The sequence below is a fragment of the Cutaneotrichosporon oleaginosum genome (assembly GCF_008065305.1).
Source record: "Cutaneotrichosporon oleaginosum strain ATCC 20508 chromosome Unknown ATCC20508_contig03, whole genome shotgun sequence".
Lineage (NCBI taxonomy): Eukaryota > Fungi > Basidiomycota > Tremellomycetes > Trichosporonales > Trichosporonaceae > Cutaneotrichosporon > Cutaneotrichosporon oleaginosum.
Window position 1 is genome coordinate 816,917 of NW_027072172.1, and position 16,326 is coordinate 833,242.

General features: G+C 59.3%; 7 protein-coding genes across 7 annotated transcripts; 4 read left to right on the forward strand and 3 right to left on the reverse strand.

Moving 5' to 3' along the window:
* Positions 1–420: 420 nt before the first annotated feature.
* Positions 421–863, reverse strand: COLE_03505 (uncharacterized protein; the record flags this gene model as incomplete). The annotated part of the gene is made up of 2 exons (XM_018425342.1): positions 421–798; positions 834–863. 2 exons carry the CDS (start codon positions 861–863, stop codon positions 421–423), a joined length of 408 nt encoding a protein of 135 aa, XP_018279201.1.
* Positions 864–3,587: 2,724 nt separating this feature from the next.
* COLE_03506 (uncharacterized protein) lies at positions 3,588–4,094 on the forward strand (the record flags this gene model as incomplete). Its single annotated transcript, XM_018423038.2, has 2 exons — positions 3,588–3,849; positions 3,925–4,094. The coding sequence occupies 2 exons, from the start codon at positions 3,588–3,590 to the stop codon at positions 4,092–4,094; spliced, it is 432 nt and encodes a 143-aa protein (XP_018279200.1).
* A 225-nt stretch (positions 4,095–4,319) lies between these two features.
* COLE_03507 (uncharacterized protein) lies at positions 4,320–5,849 on the reverse strand (the record flags this gene model as incomplete). Its single annotated transcript, XM_018423037.2, has 7 exons — positions 4,320–4,402; positions 4,439–4,485; positions 4,532–4,736; positions 4,783–5,216; positions 5,250–5,358; positions 5,436–5,763; positions 5,796–5,849. The coding sequence occupies 7 exons, from the start codon at positions 5,847–5,849 to the stop codon at positions 4,320–4,322; spliced, it is 1,260 nt and encodes a 419-aa protein (XP_018279199.2).
* Positions 5,850–7,274: 1,425 nt separating this feature from the next.
* On the forward strand, positions 7,275–8,173 carry COLE_03508 (uncharacterized protein; the record flags this gene model as incomplete). Its single annotated transcript, XM_018427401.2, has 4 exons — positions 7,275–7,296; positions 7,333–7,445; positions 7,480–7,654; positions 7,689–8,173. The coding sequence occupies 4 exons, from the start codon at positions 7,275–7,277 to the stop codon at positions 8,171–8,173; spliced, it is 795 nt and encodes a 264-aa protein (XP_018279198.1).
* Positions 8,174–8,383: 210 nt separating this feature from the next.
* Positions 8,384–10,689, forward strand: COLE_03509 (uncharacterized protein; the record flags this gene model as incomplete). The annotated part of the gene is made up of 2 exons (XM_018423036.2): positions 8,384–9,046; positions 9,124–10,689. The coding sequence occupies 2 exons, from the start codon at positions 8,384–8,386 to the stop codon at positions 10,687–10,689; spliced, it is 2,229 nt and encodes a 742-aa protein (XP_018279197.1).
* Positions 10,690–10,784: 95 nt separating this feature from the next.
* Positions 10,785–12,241, reverse strand: COLE_03510 (uncharacterized protein; the record flags this gene model as incomplete). Its single annotated transcript, XM_018423035.2, has 6 exons — positions 10,785–10,860; positions 10,906–11,216; positions 11,359–11,415; positions 11,451–11,851; positions 11,886–11,958; positions 12,035–12,241. 6 exons carry the CDS (start codon positions 12,239–12,241, stop codon positions 10,785–10,787), a joined length of 1,125 nt encoding a protein of 374 aa, XP_018279196.1.
* A 507-nt stretch (positions 12,242–12,748) lies between these two features.
* COLE_03511 (uncharacterized protein) lies at positions 12,749–16,225 on the forward strand (the record flags this gene model as incomplete). Its single annotated transcript, XM_018420813.2, has 8 exons — positions 12,749–12,979; positions 13,030–13,641; positions 13,683–13,741; positions 13,778–14,792; positions 14,830–14,919; positions 14,958–15,189; positions 15,226–15,369; positions 15,405–16,225. The coding sequence occupies 8 exons, from the start codon at positions 12,749–12,751 to the stop codon at positions 16,223–16,225; spliced, it is 3,204 nt and encodes a 1,067-aa protein (XP_018279195.1).
* Positions 16,226–16,326: the final 101 nt, after the last annotated feature.

The window sequence follows — 16,326 nt, forward strand, 5'->3', positions numbered from 1 at the left end:
CCGAGCTCGCTACATGAGTTGCGTCTTGCGATCTACCTCTTGCATTTCTACTCCTCCCACACACTCGTTTTTATCGGCGTCTGGCACGCCCAGCCAACTTCCTTATCTCCGTATCTCTTGGCCCCCTCTCACCCCCCTTACACACACGATGCCTTGTCCCGGCGATGCCGATGGTGACGGCGCAGGCGGTACGTCTGAGCTTTTAGCCAAGCCAAGTTCCAATGTGGCTGACAGCAGCCGAGTGCGCGTGGCGCAGCATCGGCGTCGACGAGTGGGCATGCGCCTACTGCCGGCGTCCCTACGTCGTCGAATAGTGTACATCTCACACCACTTACACATTTCTACTCCTACACTTTCCACTGCAGCGCAGTCCTCGTAGCTGGTCTACAATGTTCACATGCAAGCGCCCAAGCGCGCCTCTCATGGCACATTCTTGCACGTCCCCTGCCCATCAGACGTGCACGCGCCAAGGTTCAGTCTGGCGGCGAGCCGCCCCACGTCGGCGTTGTGCCGAGACACGAAACCACGAAGGGTGGCGTGTGCACTGCGTCCCCAGTCGAGTTCGTCGAGGAGGAAGCGCCAGAGGGCGAGGAGGGACGCGTCAATGCGTGCCGCTTCCGGGGTAGAGATTGTATTAGAAAGCCAGGCGAGCTGGGAATAGTAGGCGCCCACGTTGATCGTCTCAGATTCGAGGGCGATGGTGAAGGACTCGGTAGACAGCTCGGAAGCTGGGGTCGATGTGGTGGAGGGTGAAGGCGACGTCGAGGTTGAAGCCGTCGCCGAGAGTGAGAGTGAGGACTGGGGTCAGCCAGCTGGAAAGAGCATCGACTGACCTGCGGAGACATTGTCTGTGTAAGAGACATTGTGATGTGAGGGATGTGCTGGTCGTCAGCGCGTTCATTGGTAGATGTAGTGCATCTGCTGATGGCTGAGAAGCACGGTAGCAGGTGGTTGACCGCTAACAAGCAGACTGAGTTGCACGGAACGGATCACTGCAGCTTGCACCAGAGCACCGCAAGTGCTCCGTTGCGGAAGACGGCACATCGCACTGTGTCAGAGCGGGCGGCCGAGTGATCACAGCACGGCAGAGTTAGAAGAGGTCAATTCCGTGTAGCATACAGGACGGGGCACCGCAACTCCCGGTCCGTGCGGGTATCGGTCGGTCGAGGGCTCTAAGAGCAATTCAAGAGCAGACCAAAGGGAGGCGTCTGCGCTGAGCTTCGGCCGCGGCGCCGCGTGCGTCATAGAGGTGGCACCAGTCTGTGCTGTCTCTCACACTCACGCCGGGGCACTCATCGGGTGCGGAAAGGTACGTCAGCAGGCATTGAAGGCTTGGGGATAAACATTTTGGCACCAGTCCTCCACAGGCGGACAGAATCTGGTGGCAGTACAGCTGTGTGGCGCGCAGGGCACCCACCCACCCCAGACCACAGCACTGGTTCAGGTCTTGCATGATCGAATGATGCCTATACGCGACGGCAGATTACAGGCCATCTTGTTCTCACAAATTGCATAACCCTCGGTTCTCCCCGCCTACTCGTCAGAAGACCTTTCCTTGCTTCACGGTGGAAGCCGTGGGGAGCATCAAATTGACCAAATATCATCTAAACTAATCTCCATCTCCCTGGTTGTCCCTACTATACATCCTATTTCTCTGTGTTGCCTTCTCAGTCCGTCCTCGACATGGCACAATGGCTCCAGTGATACACATCTCACGGCTTTAGCCCATTGTTCCGGGACGACGCTCCTAGTGGAGCTTTTTCATGCCTCCCCCTCTCCCTCCCACTCTTGTCATCTGTTTGATTAAGAAATTTATGGTTCTCTCGCGTCTCGCCTCCTGTGCAGTTTATACCGCCCATGACCCTACGGCACCATCACATCCCCCACGCTACATTATCTGGTTTTACTACACCCCGGGGTCAGAAGGTCCGCTTTGCTCGCAAAATTACTACTGTTTTGTCATCGCGAGCTCATCTTTCCAGGTCATCGGCCATATGGCCTCCGGTGGTTGCCTCTTACACATGAGTGTTGGATCGGATCGTCTCGGTCGGTTTTGACCTCCCAACCACCCTTCTTCTATGGGTAGTTGTCTCACCTGAAGGTCTCGCCGAGTAACTGTGGCATACCTGACTATATCTTCTGTGGCCGCCTCCGCACTGCAGCTTGCAACTGGCAAATTGGAGCAGAGACCAAAACAAGATTGCTGCAGCATATCAGTCGATGCAACTCGGGAGGGACACATTAAGCATCAGTCGAATCGGCACCGCAGTGACCTTCCTCCCCTCTCCTCAACGACTCTTCTCAGTCACCCAGTCTCGACTCTGTGCTTTCGCTCTTGTCCATCATCTCTCACTCCTTTACTCTTCTCGATTCTCGTCCTCTACCTCTTCCTCTCTCCTCTCTGTCACCCTCCTTCCCATCGCCCTCTATTCTACAAATCATAACTGTTTCCCATGGGTAAAGGCAAGCGCCCACAAACCCGTCTCCGCCATACCAGCATCACAAAGCAGAAAGCTGTCGAGATCATCAACCGCATCCGCGACGCTCTTCAGCCGCCCTCGCCCTCCCCGGCCAACGCCCAGCTCGAGGCCCTCGCCGCCGCTACCCGCGCGCACGAGATGACGACGACGCTCAACCCCGACCATCTGGGCCTGGAAAGCGCCATCGAGCAGCCGCCTACCACTAACCCCTTGGCAAACCTTCCTCCCGAGAACGCACAGCTGTGGCTCTCACAATCAATGGAAACGTTGCTCGACTCGCCCAATGTCGACTCCGATCCAACTCCAACTTCCAAGTCTGTGACCCGGCATGTTCGCGAGCAGGCGCCTTCCTCAGAGCTACCTGATGCGCGTAAATCACCCCGCCCAGATCGCGGCCGGTACCTTGTGAAAACTAACGGCCTCCAAATCAACGTTTTTCCCCCCTCGGAAGGCAGTGACACCTCGAGCTCCTCCATAGCCACCAAGGGTAACGATGCCGGCCGCTACAGCGATCGCCCTCTCACCTGGAACGAGCTTTGGCAGGCTTGGCCAACTCTCACCGCTCAGGAAATCAAGAGTATCCGCCAAGGGGATATGCCCGTGCAGACTATTGCCTGGTCGTATGCTCCGCCACGCTCTGAAGATGACACTGACGACAGCGACCATTTCAATCTGTACGGGTACTTCACAACTGTGTAAGTTGATCTCAGCCTTCCCTTGTCTCGCCTCACTCCTCCACCACAATTCCATCCCACTACCACTGCACGCTGACCCTAGCGATGCCCCGCTTAGCATCCATCCACCCCAGCGCACATCTTCCCACCTCATGTCACCATGGCAGATCGCTAAACTCTGGGTAACCCGCGGAATGCACCTACAGATCGTAGTGGAAATCTACAAGCTACGCTTTGGCGACGAGCATCGCCGAAAGCTTGATGGCATCATGGACTTTGTCAGGAGCGTCAAGGAACATCAGATCGAGCAGCGGCTGCAGTTTGTCCGCAGGACGTTGGCCGCCGGTAAAGAGTGTGTAATATTTGCTTGTCCCGCTCACACTAAGAAAGAAGGCAAAGGAGGATTTTGTGCAAACTCTCGGCCAGTACGCCAATGCCATTTTGTGGACACTTCCCTGGTTCGACGAGGCGGGCCCGTTTTGCCCCGACATCAACACCCTCATTGTGCTGTGCGCTACCTCTTTTCGCTGGCGAGGCTGACCGTAGACGTGGGCAGTGCTTTGCCATGATTGCCCGAGCCGTGGGCCTGCACTGTTGGCAGCCGACTCCGCTTATTCCTATGGCCAGCATCGGGTGGGATGCGATCAAGGCGGTTCTCTGGAATGCGCAACGGTACCCAACCTCGATCGTTAAAGCTACGTGTGAGTTGGCGCCGCCATACGAGATGCTGATTCCTTCAGGCGACGCTGCCGGCCTCGTGAACGACTCACTCCCCATCTCCCGTCACAGTAAACCGCGCGAGCAGCACGCTGCTTTCTTCACGGAGCAGGCAAACTTGCTCAAGCAGGCCACGTGCGAAATGTTTGTCGATGTCCCGGACCACCTGCGTTCTCCCTTCTTCCGTTTCAACATGTGGAACGAACACCACGAGGGATGCTGATCGCTGGCGGTCCGCAAGCCTCATCTCCATTACTTCCCTACTGTCAGTTTGCGCTTTACACGACAAGGAAAGAGATTCCGTAGACTGTTCGCTCAGATGGCCTGATAAGATGAGTTACTTCTGGTTCGTAATATTGTGTACCTGCCATCCTGTACGGCAAATGAAGATAGTGCACCTGTTCTACTCGGCTCTGCCTGTCACAACTATACTCGGCTCCCCATGTAATTACGCCTCAATCTCCTGGTTCTCGCGCTTCTTGAGCACAAGCTTCTCGCCCTTGATGCGCTGCCACACGTCGGCAACATCGTCTTCATGTTAGCCCCAGAAGCGCATCTGCCACTCACCAACAACCGTCTCGAAGTGCGAGGTAGCGTCGTACGACTTGGTGATGCTGATTATCAGTCGCGTGACCCGGACGCTGCCGACGGCAAACTCACAAGATGTTGTCGGTCGAACCGTCGGCGGTGGGGGCGTAAAGGGGAAGGATCGAGACGAACTTGTCCTCGACCTTCCCAAGGAGCTGAAGACCGGGAAGGATCTCACGCTCAGGCACCGAGGTCTCGACAATGGTAGAGACGATGGCAATGTACACGCCCTCGGCAGCGACGTTGTGAGCCGATGACACGGCGGCGATGTAGATGTCTTGAATCAGCTTCCAGCCCATGTAGCTGCCAGGCTCGGCACTCACCGTTCTTGCGCCCAACCTGGTTCTGAGGAATGATGATCTGGCACGAGTCGGCGTTCTCTGTGCCGGGAATGGGGTGCTTGAGAATGCAGATGGCACGGACGACCTTGCCGGTCTCGACGACGCGGATCTTGCCGCCCTCGGCCTCCTGGCCGGCGCCAAAGTATGAAGGGTCACCAATGACGCGCTTCGCCTTGACGGTCTCACCGTCCGAGGTGACGCTCACAAACTTGCCATCCTCGTCGACATTGACCGAGTCGACCTTCTTCGACAGCATGTAGGTACCGCCGTAGACGGCCGACAGACGCGAGAAGGCCTGGGGCAGTTCTCCGAGGCCATACAGAGGGTAAAGGTAGGGCGACTTGCCGTACCGTGCCATGGACTCGGCGTAGAGACGAATGCGCTCCATGGTCGGCTTGGCGGGCTTGGTCTTGTAGCTGGGGTCAGCGTGGACCGATGTTTCCTCCTACTCATCGTCGAGCCACAGAGCCATGGCGTGGCCGATGAAGTCTTGGGTGCCAGGCTCCAGACCATACTTGGCGAAGAGATCGGTCATGGTCTGAGTGTCCGCGTCAAAGCCTATCGACGTTAGCGCTGATCTGACCGCGCGGGACGGGCGCGCAAGGTCCGCCGCCCGGACCCAGACCCAGACCTACCCTCGTGCGTGGCCGGGTCGTCCGGGTTCCACCTCTGGAGGTAGCCAAAGAACTTGCGGGCGCGGTTCTTCTCGAAGAGCCCCATGAGCGACGAACGGATAGCCTCGCTCTCATTTGAAGGCACCTTGGCGATCTTGCCGTCACGATACACGTACGACCCCGAGATCTGCTTGAAGTCGAGGTAGCGGGTCACATCGGTGTGTACGAGGATCTTGGTGAGCTCACCCGATGCGAGGATGAACTTGGGAATAAGGTCGACGGCGTATGAACGGTCCTTGCCAAGGTTGAGCTCCTCGGGAGGCGCGCTTCCACGGAACTTCTGGTAAAGCTGGGATTAGCTCGGCGTGCATGCCATCGCACCTGGGTGAGGTTCAAGGAAGCGCTCTCGCCGCCGTAATAGTCGTTGCGGTCCATGTGGAGGACCTTCTGGCCGTCGACCGAGAGGAGGCCCGAGAGAATGCACTCAGTGAGGCCAGTGCCCTGTGCGCGCGGTCAGTACGTGTCATGTGTTACGCGTGTCGTGTAGAGCCCGGTAGACTTACGAGAACGATAACCTGGGAGTGTCAGCGGCAGCTCATAGTATGGGGAGGCAAGGAGAGGCTAGGGGCTGGGTTACTTGTCGCAAATGCTTTTGGCGACGGGGTGTAGAGGGCGTGCAGGAAGGTGCAACTCACATCATACTCCTCGTCCATAATGAGCTAGTGTCGATGGATAGTGAATGCAGGAGGTGAAGGGGGTGGCGGAGCGCGAAGAGAGATGAAGTGGGATGCTGAGGAGGTGTGGAGTGACGGTTAGAGAGTGAGAGATGAATAGAATGAGAGAGAGAGAGAGAGCGAGAGAGAGGATGGATGAGATGTGAGGAGAGAGAGAGATGGTGGACGGGAGCCGCAGTGGCAGTGGTGAGCTTGACACGCACGGCAGCCAGCAGCCAGCCAGGCGCGCGTGCCGGCGCGCGCCACTGCTCCCGCTGGCCGCTGGGGTCATCGCCACGTGGATGCCTCCACCTGATGATGCAACGCACTTGCCATGTGGAGGTCTGATTCGTGCCTGATCGTGGGGGTGAGGAAGCCGTACGGTGAGGAAGCGTACGGTGAGGGAAAGGATAATGCCGGGTTGTGGCAATCTGCGGCCTGCGGGCTGCGCTGCCCAGGCATGCAAGACATTCAGTGCCGATTCCGTTCAACAACTCGTACTCGTCCTGTCCTCGCTTCCATCATCACCCTCCGCGCCCACCCCTTTGCACACCACCTGATACAGCGTCCACATCGTCGTCAATTCGTCAACAATTTCACTGCGGCGTCTTGCTCCTATCCTTGCCTACGCGTTGCTCGCTTGATTTAACTGGGAGATTGGTACTCTGATCTGGCAAGGAACGGCGCCGACAGCGTCACAGACTCAGACATTACCCTTCACAACCCATCCTTCCCTCCACCCACCCGCTCACTTCATTACCATGCCACCTGCACAAAACGTGTACAATTACCACCCCCTTGGCTACACGGCCCAGGAAGAGGTGGATGATCTCGAGCTCTGTGAGCGCGCCTGTCCTCGAACGGGCTTGATAGATCACGCGAAGGGCTGACCCGCAGATTCCCCTTCAGATGGCTCGTCCGAGGAGACCGACTCTCTGGCGTGGATTGTAAGTCCTTGATTGATGACCTGGACTTACACAGACATGGTTCACCACTCACATCCCCGGCCACGACTATTTCTGCGAGGTGCACGAGGACTTCATCGAGGATGATTTCAACCTAACTGGTGCGCAGCAGATTCATGATATCCGGAACTGACGTGACAGGTCTACAGTCCTTAGTTCCGTTCTGGAAGGAAGCACTGGAAATGATTCTTGACGTGGAGCCAGGTTAGTTCGCGCCATGCCGACATCGTTGACAAACAGAGGAGGACTCGGCCAAAATTCCAGACGTGTCCATCGTCGAGTCGTCAGCCGAGTTGCTGTACGGACTGGTGCACCAGCGCTTCATCCTTACCAAGCCAGGATTGTCAATGATGGTGAGCGCCGCGCCTCTATGTGACTAACCGCCAGTTGGAGAAGTATGAGCAGGGTGACTTCGGCCTTTGCCCACGCGTGTACTGCCACTCCACACATGTGCTGCCCTGCGGCAGGTCTGACATGCCTGGCATCGATACGGTCAAGCTGTATTGTCCAAACTGCGGCGACATCTACAGCCCGCCGAGCAGCAAGTATTCACAGGTTGACGGTGAGTTGCCAGCGTAGTTTTGGTCTAATGCCAGGCGCCTTCTTTGGGACGTCCTTCGCGCCGCTCTTCTTCCAGACGTATCCCGAGCTGCTGTCTGCGCCATTCGCCCCAGTCGAGCAGCCACCGACGTCGTCGTCGACACCCAGCAACCGTTCATCTCCGTCCAGAATTGCCGAGTCGATTGTTAACCCGAACGCCTATGGCGGGCAGCGGGCCGCGCTGAACAAGGTCTACGCGCCGCGCATATTTGGCTTCAAGGTGTCGGAGCGCGCGCGCAGCGGACCGCGCATGCGCTGGCTGCGCGAGCGGCCGGAGCGATATGACGAGCTCGAGGACGTCGACTGGAAGGGACGGTGGAAAAAGGGCAAGGGCGTGGTCGCCGACGACGATGAAGGGGTCAAGGCTGAGGGCCGCAATGGGCGTCTGTTTGACGAGGACGATGATGACGATGAGGAAGAGGAGGAGGAGGAAGAGGAGAATGCCGGCGCAGCGGCCCCGGTGGCTGGGCGAGTGCGTTAGTGTATTGTAGCGGCATGTCCCGTCTGACATAGATGCGTTGCTAGCATCAGAGCGCGCTTTTTGGCTCTGTTCTGTCTGGGTTTCCGTCAATGTAACCTGCATGACGAGATTATGAACGGGCAGCATTGAGGTGAGCGGAAGCGGAAGCTTTTTGTCCAGTCCAAAAGTTGGAAGGCCGGCGATGTAACCAGTTCGCAATAATACACTATCATGTTCCGCCTCGCACGACTTGCCCCAGTGCGGCCGCTGCAGACACGGAGCTACACCGGGGGTGCGCTTTACCCGACGTCCTACCTGTTTGCCGGGGCGCGCGCACGTCCGACATTCACGCCACGGCAAGCCGGCGAGGAATCTGGTCCGAGGAGGGACAGCCGGTCTTCAAGAGATGGAGATGGGCGACCCGGCCCTTCCAACCGCGACCGCGCCCCGCGAGACACGCGATTTCCCAGAGGAGACCGCTCGTCCGCGCCCTGTGAAGGATCGCGGAGCGGCTCGTTCTCGCGCGGCGCACCTGGCGCCGTTGCGGGCGCGGCGGCGTTCCGCGGCTCGCGGGGTCGTGATTCGAACCGTGACGCGCGAGGTGACCGTGACCGCGACCGCAACTCGCATCGCTCGGCGGACCGTCCCGCGAGGGAGTGGAAGGTGCGCGGCATGACGCCGCCCACGTCCACAAATCCGTATACCCTGTCGGAGCGTGTTAAGAAGTACCTCGCGCGACACCCGGACAGGATGACGAGGCCCCAGATTGACGAGATGCTTGCTATTGTCCGGAGTGCTCCGCCGTCTATGTCGACTGCGCCGGTGTGGAACCTCGTGCTCTCGAGGATGGGGCGGGACGGGTATCACACTGCCATGTGGAAGGCGTTTAATGAGGTGAGCCCAACTTGCCGCCTGCCACCTGGGTGGACATGGTGCTGGGGCGTTCTCTAGGCTCAGCCCGCTAACCTCAGATGAAGAAGCGTGGTACACATGCCTCGTCGCGCACCTTCACTGTTCTGTTGAACGCGTACGCAGGAGTCGCCCACTCTGGCATGGTGAATGAGACATTCTCTCCCGCGCACCGACCGGAACGTCTAACTCTCGAGCGTGTCCGGCGTATCTACGACCTCAGCCAGGCTCACATCCGCAAGATGCTCTCAAAGGCGTCCAGGAATGAGGGCAGCCGGGACGACCTCGGCGTCGCCTACCCGGAGGGCGAGGAGGGTGAGGCACCCATGCTCCCCAGCGAGGAGGTCAGCGTCTGGCCGACCAACGCGTATCTCAAGTTCCTCGGCCGCTACGGCATGTGGACTGAGATGGAGGCGGTCTTTCTCGCTATGGACAGGGAGGGCCCGCTCGCCCCCGATGCCGCGACTTACTACACTATGCTGAGCACGGCCAACAACGTCGACCACTACCGCCGCTCGACGAAGGAAGATATTGGCCTGCCCGTTATTGAGGTTGGCAGCGTCGGGCGCGGATACTTCGACCAGGCGGTGCGCACGCTCGGCGGAGACCTCGACGAGCGCCTTGCGCTCGCGGCGCTCTCCTGTTTCGCGGCCGGCAGCCCCTCCGACCAGCGCGTGGCGGAGGAGCTCGTTCCGCGCCTCTGGAACCTCCCCGCTCCGGGGCAGCCTGCGTCGGCCACGGGCGTCAAGGGGAAATACACCCTCCTGCCTCGGGCATGGGCGACTCTCCCGACTCTCAAGCTGAGCGTGCGGTCAGCGACGGCCCTCCTTTCCACCCTCAGGCGGATGGGCAACAAGTCGCTCGTGGCCCACTACACGCGCCTCGTCGCCGAAGGGCCGCTGGCCCGCGACGCCGACCTCGCGCTCCTCCGGACGTTTGTGCACAACCTCTCGTTCGCGGGCGACGCCGACGGCGCCAGCGCCATCCTCGAGACGTTCCAGCCGCCGAGCGGCCCCGACGGCTGGCCCGCCGACGTGTACCTCTCCGTACTGGGGGCGGCGCGCTGGGCCGCGGACTGGGACATTGCGCTCTCCACGTTCCGGCGGATGGTGGCCCTCCCTCCCGCGGCCGAGGGCGGCGCAGGCAAGTATGTGTGGAAGGCGCCGAACGGGCGTGGGCAGGACGTGCGCGGCCGCGCATGGGTCCCGCCGCGCCCGCACGACATCTCGGCGCCCGCCATGGGCCTGCTGTTCAAGACGGCGCTCGCGTGCCTCAAGCACGGGATCAGGCCGCTGCGTGCCGCCGCGGACATCTACGACTTCTTCGGCCCCGACGCCTTCTTCGAGGTGCGCACGTCGGCCGGCGTCGTCGACATGAATGCCGGCGAGGCCAAGCACTGGGATCTGAGCGGGCGCGACTACCGCATGATTGGGGAGGCGGTGGACTTTGCGCGGGAGCTGGAGCTCGTGGCGGAGCGGCTGGTGGAGACGCCGCGCAGCCCCGAGGACAAGGCGAAGCACGAGGGATGGCGGCGGGACGCGGCGCGCATCGTGCGTATTTGGGGCATGAGGGTGGAGGAGCGGGGAGATAGGAAACCCAAGGCGAGGTTCTTGCGCTCCCTCGATTAGACACATTCGCATTGTACCACTATTCATGCACACATCGTTCCAGGCTGTCAGAGATGTCGCCCAATGCACATGCATGATGCCAACCACTACTGCGTCTAAGAGAAGTCCTGCGCGTCAAGCTCGCCGAGAAGCATGTTCGAGTCCTTGGACCCGGTCAGGATGATCGGTTCCCTGTCCGTCAGCGTGGTTCATCGTGCCGTCTGCGTCCCAACATACCGAGGATGCAGGTCCACACCTGTGACGGCGCCCTTGTGACCCGGGAGCTTGTACAGGATCTTGCCCGTCTGCACGTCCCACACCGTCACCGTGCGGTCGCCGCCGCCCGCTGCTATCCGCTGCCCGCCGTCGTGCTTCGACCACGCACAGCGGATCAACGTCTGCTCGAAGCCCGACGGTGCGCCAGACAGCGTGCGGTAAACACGCATGGGGTCGGATGAGAAGGGCCGCACGTCGTAGATGATGAGTGCGGAGTCAAGCGAGTACGTCGCAAGGTAGTGCCCGTTAGGCGAGAGCGCGAGGGAAGTGATCTGGAGTTAGTCTGCATTGGGGGGAACACATCGGACCGGCGACGATCACACAAAGCAGAGCGAGCGCTCTGCGACGCCCCGCTCCCCTCCTTCGGTTTCTCGGCGTCGTCGCTACAGCTGGAGCCATTCCAATGGCACTCACGGTATCCGTGTGTCCCTTCAACGAATACAACATCTTTTCTGTCCGCAGATCCCACACCTGTCGTCAGCTTCGTTGGTCCGGGAAGCTCTCACCTTCACTTCGTTGTCAACGCCGCCCACGAAGCACTGATTCCCGTCGGCGCTCCACTCCACAGCCGTCACTGGGCAATCGCGCTCGTCGTCAAACTCGGCCACTGGCTCCTTCATGCCGAGCGACGGGTCCCAAACGCGCGCAATCCCGTCATCGCCCCCCGTCAGCACGAGCTCATGCCCGCCCGAGATCGCCACAGCAATCGAATTCAGGGGGCCAAAGTGCGCCGCATACTTGGCTACGCGCGCCCCATCCTCGAGATCCGTCGCGATGAGGTAGCCGTCCGCGCCGCCCGAGTAGAGCACCTTCGAATCGAGGGAGAACGCAATGTCCAACACGGCTTGCTTGTGCACGTGTGGGATGAGACCGTAGTTGTCATGTGGAGGATACGTCCTCCACAGCGCTGCGGGTTAGGCTTGCTGACCACATACGCTTACAGATTGCGCGGTCGATGGAGCACGCCGCGATTGTTTCTCCTCGTGGGTCAAACTTGCACGCCGTAATCTCTCCCTGCGTGTCAGTACGAGAACTCTTAAGGTGCTGTCCAGATGGGACTGGCATCATGACACCTTCCTGTGTCACTTACTCCGTGAGCTCCCGCCAACGACACAATCGGCGCCTCCAGCCCACTAGTACGCTTGATCGTGCGCACCAGTGCGTTCTTCCGCTGTCCTTCGCCCGACGACGCGACCGTCAGAGTCATCGTGTTCTCTTCCTCGTCATCCTCTACGCGCGCGCGCTTCGCGACGGCCATGCCAGGCCCAGAAGGGGGAGGTGATTTGCGAACAGACATGCTGCACAAAGGATGGTGCAAGCCCTCCGGAAAGAAGGTGCGAGGGTGGCGCAGGTGGCGCGGAGAGGACGCAGTTACTTTGCAGCTTAGATGCTGCGAGTGTAATGAGGGCGGATGGCTGAGCAAGTGCTGAAGGCGAGGAGGAGAGAGAGAGGGATGGAGAGTTGCTCTCTGAGTCTTGCGAGTGCCAGTTGCCAGTTGTTGGTGAGGAGTGGAGAGATATTCTTATGGGGGTACTGAATAAGGTGTTATTAGCGGAACCAAACGATGGATTGTTTGGGTGGGATGCCGGCCTGGGCGCGAGATGCGTGTGTGGACGCCATGCATCAGCACCATCCACCGCTTCGGCGGCAACCACCACCACTCTCTTTCAACATCTTCCGCCCCTCCTGCCCATCAACGTCCACATTTATCTATACTCTTCACTTGGCCCATCGTGGCCGGACGCGGCCAAACTCCCGCCATTCACGCGCGCCGCAAATCTAGCCGCCTCGGGGCAGCGCGAACATGGCCACGCCCACGCGTAGAGCCGCGTCGCGTTCCGCTCCTTCCTCGTCGCGCAGTACCAGGACGCCAACGCGCACCCGAGGCGCCGTGCAAGGCACTCCTACACCACGCAAGCGAGCGACTGACGATTTTGCCATCGACCCCGCATTGCTTGATGAACAAGATGGCAGCGTGCAGGAAGACATCGACGCCGAGGGCGAGGTTGATGACGGGGTCGGCTACTATTTCGCTGTAAGTCGCGCGATATCAGTTCGCCCCGAACGAGGCTCTGACTGTATCAGCCAGAGGGATACTACTATCCTCCCGTCGCAGACCCGGCACTGGAACCACCCTTCGTCGCCGCCAGTGCGCCCCCCGCCGTTGAGAACGACATTCCTCTCAGCGCTGACCCCTTCATGGAATCACATCTCGCGTCAACCTCGACCCGTCACTCGCTCCCCCCTGCCGAGCACACTCTCGGGTCCCTCCACAACTCACTCGCGCCATCACCAATGCCCATGACTGCAGGCAACGGCCCCTCGATGAAGCGCAAGAGAGCACGCTCCCGCAAACACCCCATAGAACCAATCGCGAATGGTAGCGACGCAACCCCCAAGGCCAAACCTAACGGCAAGCTCGCCAAGGAGGGCTCGACTGCACCGCGCGCGAACGGTAAGACGTCCAGCAAGGCTCTCATCGTCAGAGAGGAGGTGTGCGGTTTCTGCCAGAAAGCCGACTTCAAGAACGAGAACGGACCCAAGGAGAAGCTCCTCAGTTGCGCGATGTGCGGTCGCAGCGGGCACCCTGTATGCCTGGGCTTCTCCAATCCGCAGCTCAAGAAGAAAATCATGAGCTACCCTTGGTGCTGCATTGAGTGCAAGCCGTGTGAGACCTGTCGCTCACAAGGCGATGATGTGAGTTGTTGATTGTGGGACGGAGAGATGATTGACGCCAGAATCGCCTGCTGTTCTGCGATGGCTGCGACCGAGGCTGGCATAGCTACTGCCTTGTACCGTAAGTCCACGAAGTGCTAAGCGCTGACGAGAGCAGGCCACTGAAAGGACCACCTCAAGGGGTATGGTACTGCGATACTTGCGCCGTCGATTTCAAAGTTGAGAACAACAAAGCCTCCACCTCCACCGCACGCGCACCCAGGACATCCACTCCTGCTGCAAGGCCCACAGCCCCGTCGAGGAAAGGCAAGGAGCGCGCCGTGGAGACACCGCTCGTCGAAGTGCAAGCTCCCACACCGCGTGACCGGAAGCGCAAAGCCAACACCTCATTGTCCCGCGACGACTCTCCTCTGAGCGAGCCCCCACCTAAGATCCGTCTCAAGGCCAACGGCCACCCAAAAGACCGCGATAAAGCTCGACGCGCCCGCGATGCCTCAAACCAAGACACATCAACAGGCACATCACCCGCAGGCGGTCTCGTTCTCAAGCTTCGCGTTCCCAGCGCTGCACGCCGCGACATTGAGGTCGAGGAAGAGCCCGAGGAGCAGGTGCCATACGGGGGCGTCATTGAGGGCGAGGACGCAGACACCTCTGGGACCACGATCCTCGCGTCCGACAAGGCGTTATTCGACAAGAGTCGGAAGGCAGCTGAGAACAGGCTAGGCGGGCCACCACTACCTCTGTGGGACCCTCAAGCCACGATAGCGTCGCCTGTCCCGTCACGGCCATCAACGCCCGGACCAGTCAAGCCGGGGAAGGCTCACTCTAAGGCTGCGCCAGCAACGCCGACGCTCTCAACACCCGGATTCGCCACACCCACTTCCACCTCGACTGCCATGCGACCGCTGCGCGATCGCGTCCTACTTCATCAAAATGCTTCGTCGAGCAATGTGCCCACTGTAAGCAGTCTCACATCATCTATCGCTGCGTCCGCAGCTTCTGGAGGTCACCCCGAGAAGATCAACAAGATTCGCTTCGGAGTGTACGACATCGACACCTGGTATCAGGCGCCATATCCGGAGGAGTACGCACAGGTCCCCGATGGCAGGCTGTGGTTGTGCGAGTTTTGCTTGAAGTACATGAAGAGCGGCTTCGTGGCTGGCCGGCATAGAGTGAGCTCAGCTGAAGGAGGGTTTCCGCTGACTTTAGATGAAATGCAAGGCGCGCCACCCACCAGGCGACGAGATCTATCGTGACGGGAACGTCTCCGTGTTTGAAGTTGACGGACGCAAGAATAAAGTAAGTGGTTCTACTGTGCGTTTGCTGACCGCTCACAGATCTACTGCCAGAACCTCTGCCTTCTTGCCAAGATGTTCCTGGACCACAAGACGCTTTACTACGACGTAGAGCCATTTCTGTTCTACGTGATGACTGAGGTGGATGACCTTGGAGCCCGGTTCGTTGGATACTTTTCCAAGGAGAAGCGCAGCCCCGATAACAACGTGAGCTGCATCATGACGCTCCCTGTGCGCCAGCGCAAAGGTTGGGGTCAGCTCCTAATCGACTTCAGTGAGTTATCTGTCTTCCTCACGAGACTGACGTCAGGCTACCTGCTCTCCAAAAAGGAAGGGCGGAGAGGCTCCCCAGAGCGACCTTTATCAGGTCTTGGTCTGCTTAGCTACCAGAGCTATTGGCGCAACACCGTATTTCAGTTCTTGCGGAAAACCACTGGCCGCATTCGCCTAAAGGGTGAGTCAAGGAGTTGACCACGCTAAAGCGCTCAGACATTGCCGCCGCGACCTCGATGACATTAGCAGACATCTTTACGACATTGCGCGACCATAACATGATCAATGTACTGGAGCCCCCTCTGCAGGTGGCAGCCTCTCGACAGAAGTTTCGCCGCGGGCGGCCTCAGAAAAACAAGCGCACCCTTCCCGATCAGCCGCAGTTCGAGGGCAAAGAGAACGCAGTCGTCATCCCAAAGCGATATCAGATCGTCCCTAACCATGAGGTTATCGAGACGGTCCTGCAGAAGTTTGAAGCCAAAGGCTACCTCAAGCTTCGTCCGGAGCGCCTCAAGTACACGCCGTTCCTCACCACACGCGACCCTGCATACCGCTCGCTCCTGTCCACGACAACCGCGGGGGAAGAGGAGGACAGCGACGACGAGTCTCCAACACCATCGTCCAGCAAAGAGATTATCTCTACACCGGCCGATCTTGATCCTAGTGATGCCGAGGATACGCCAGACAAAATTGCCGCGGGCGAGGATAAAGCCACACTGCAGCTCGTTGCAGCTCTCACGGCTTCTCCTGTCCGCTCTCTGAGAAAACGGTCAATCAACAGCAGTAACCCGAGCCCGGAGCACTCGAACAAGGCGCTGCGCCGCACCATATCCGCGAGCCCCGCGAATGGGCGCCGAAGGAGCCAGCGGGGAGACAATTCGAATAGGGGTTCACCACAGAAAGCTGCTGCACTTCCAGCACCACCACCGCGCAAGAGACTGATTCTGGAGAGCGATGACGAAGAGCAGTCGGATGAGGATGCAGAGGGAGAGGAGGACGCGGAGGGGGAGGATGAGTATGAGGATGAGGTGGACTGAATGTCTGTAGCAACCATGAGCTCCAAGCCCGATGCTATATCATGTATGCTTTCAAAATCAGTCCTAGACTTGATAAGCTCTGAATACTAATCAGATTACTA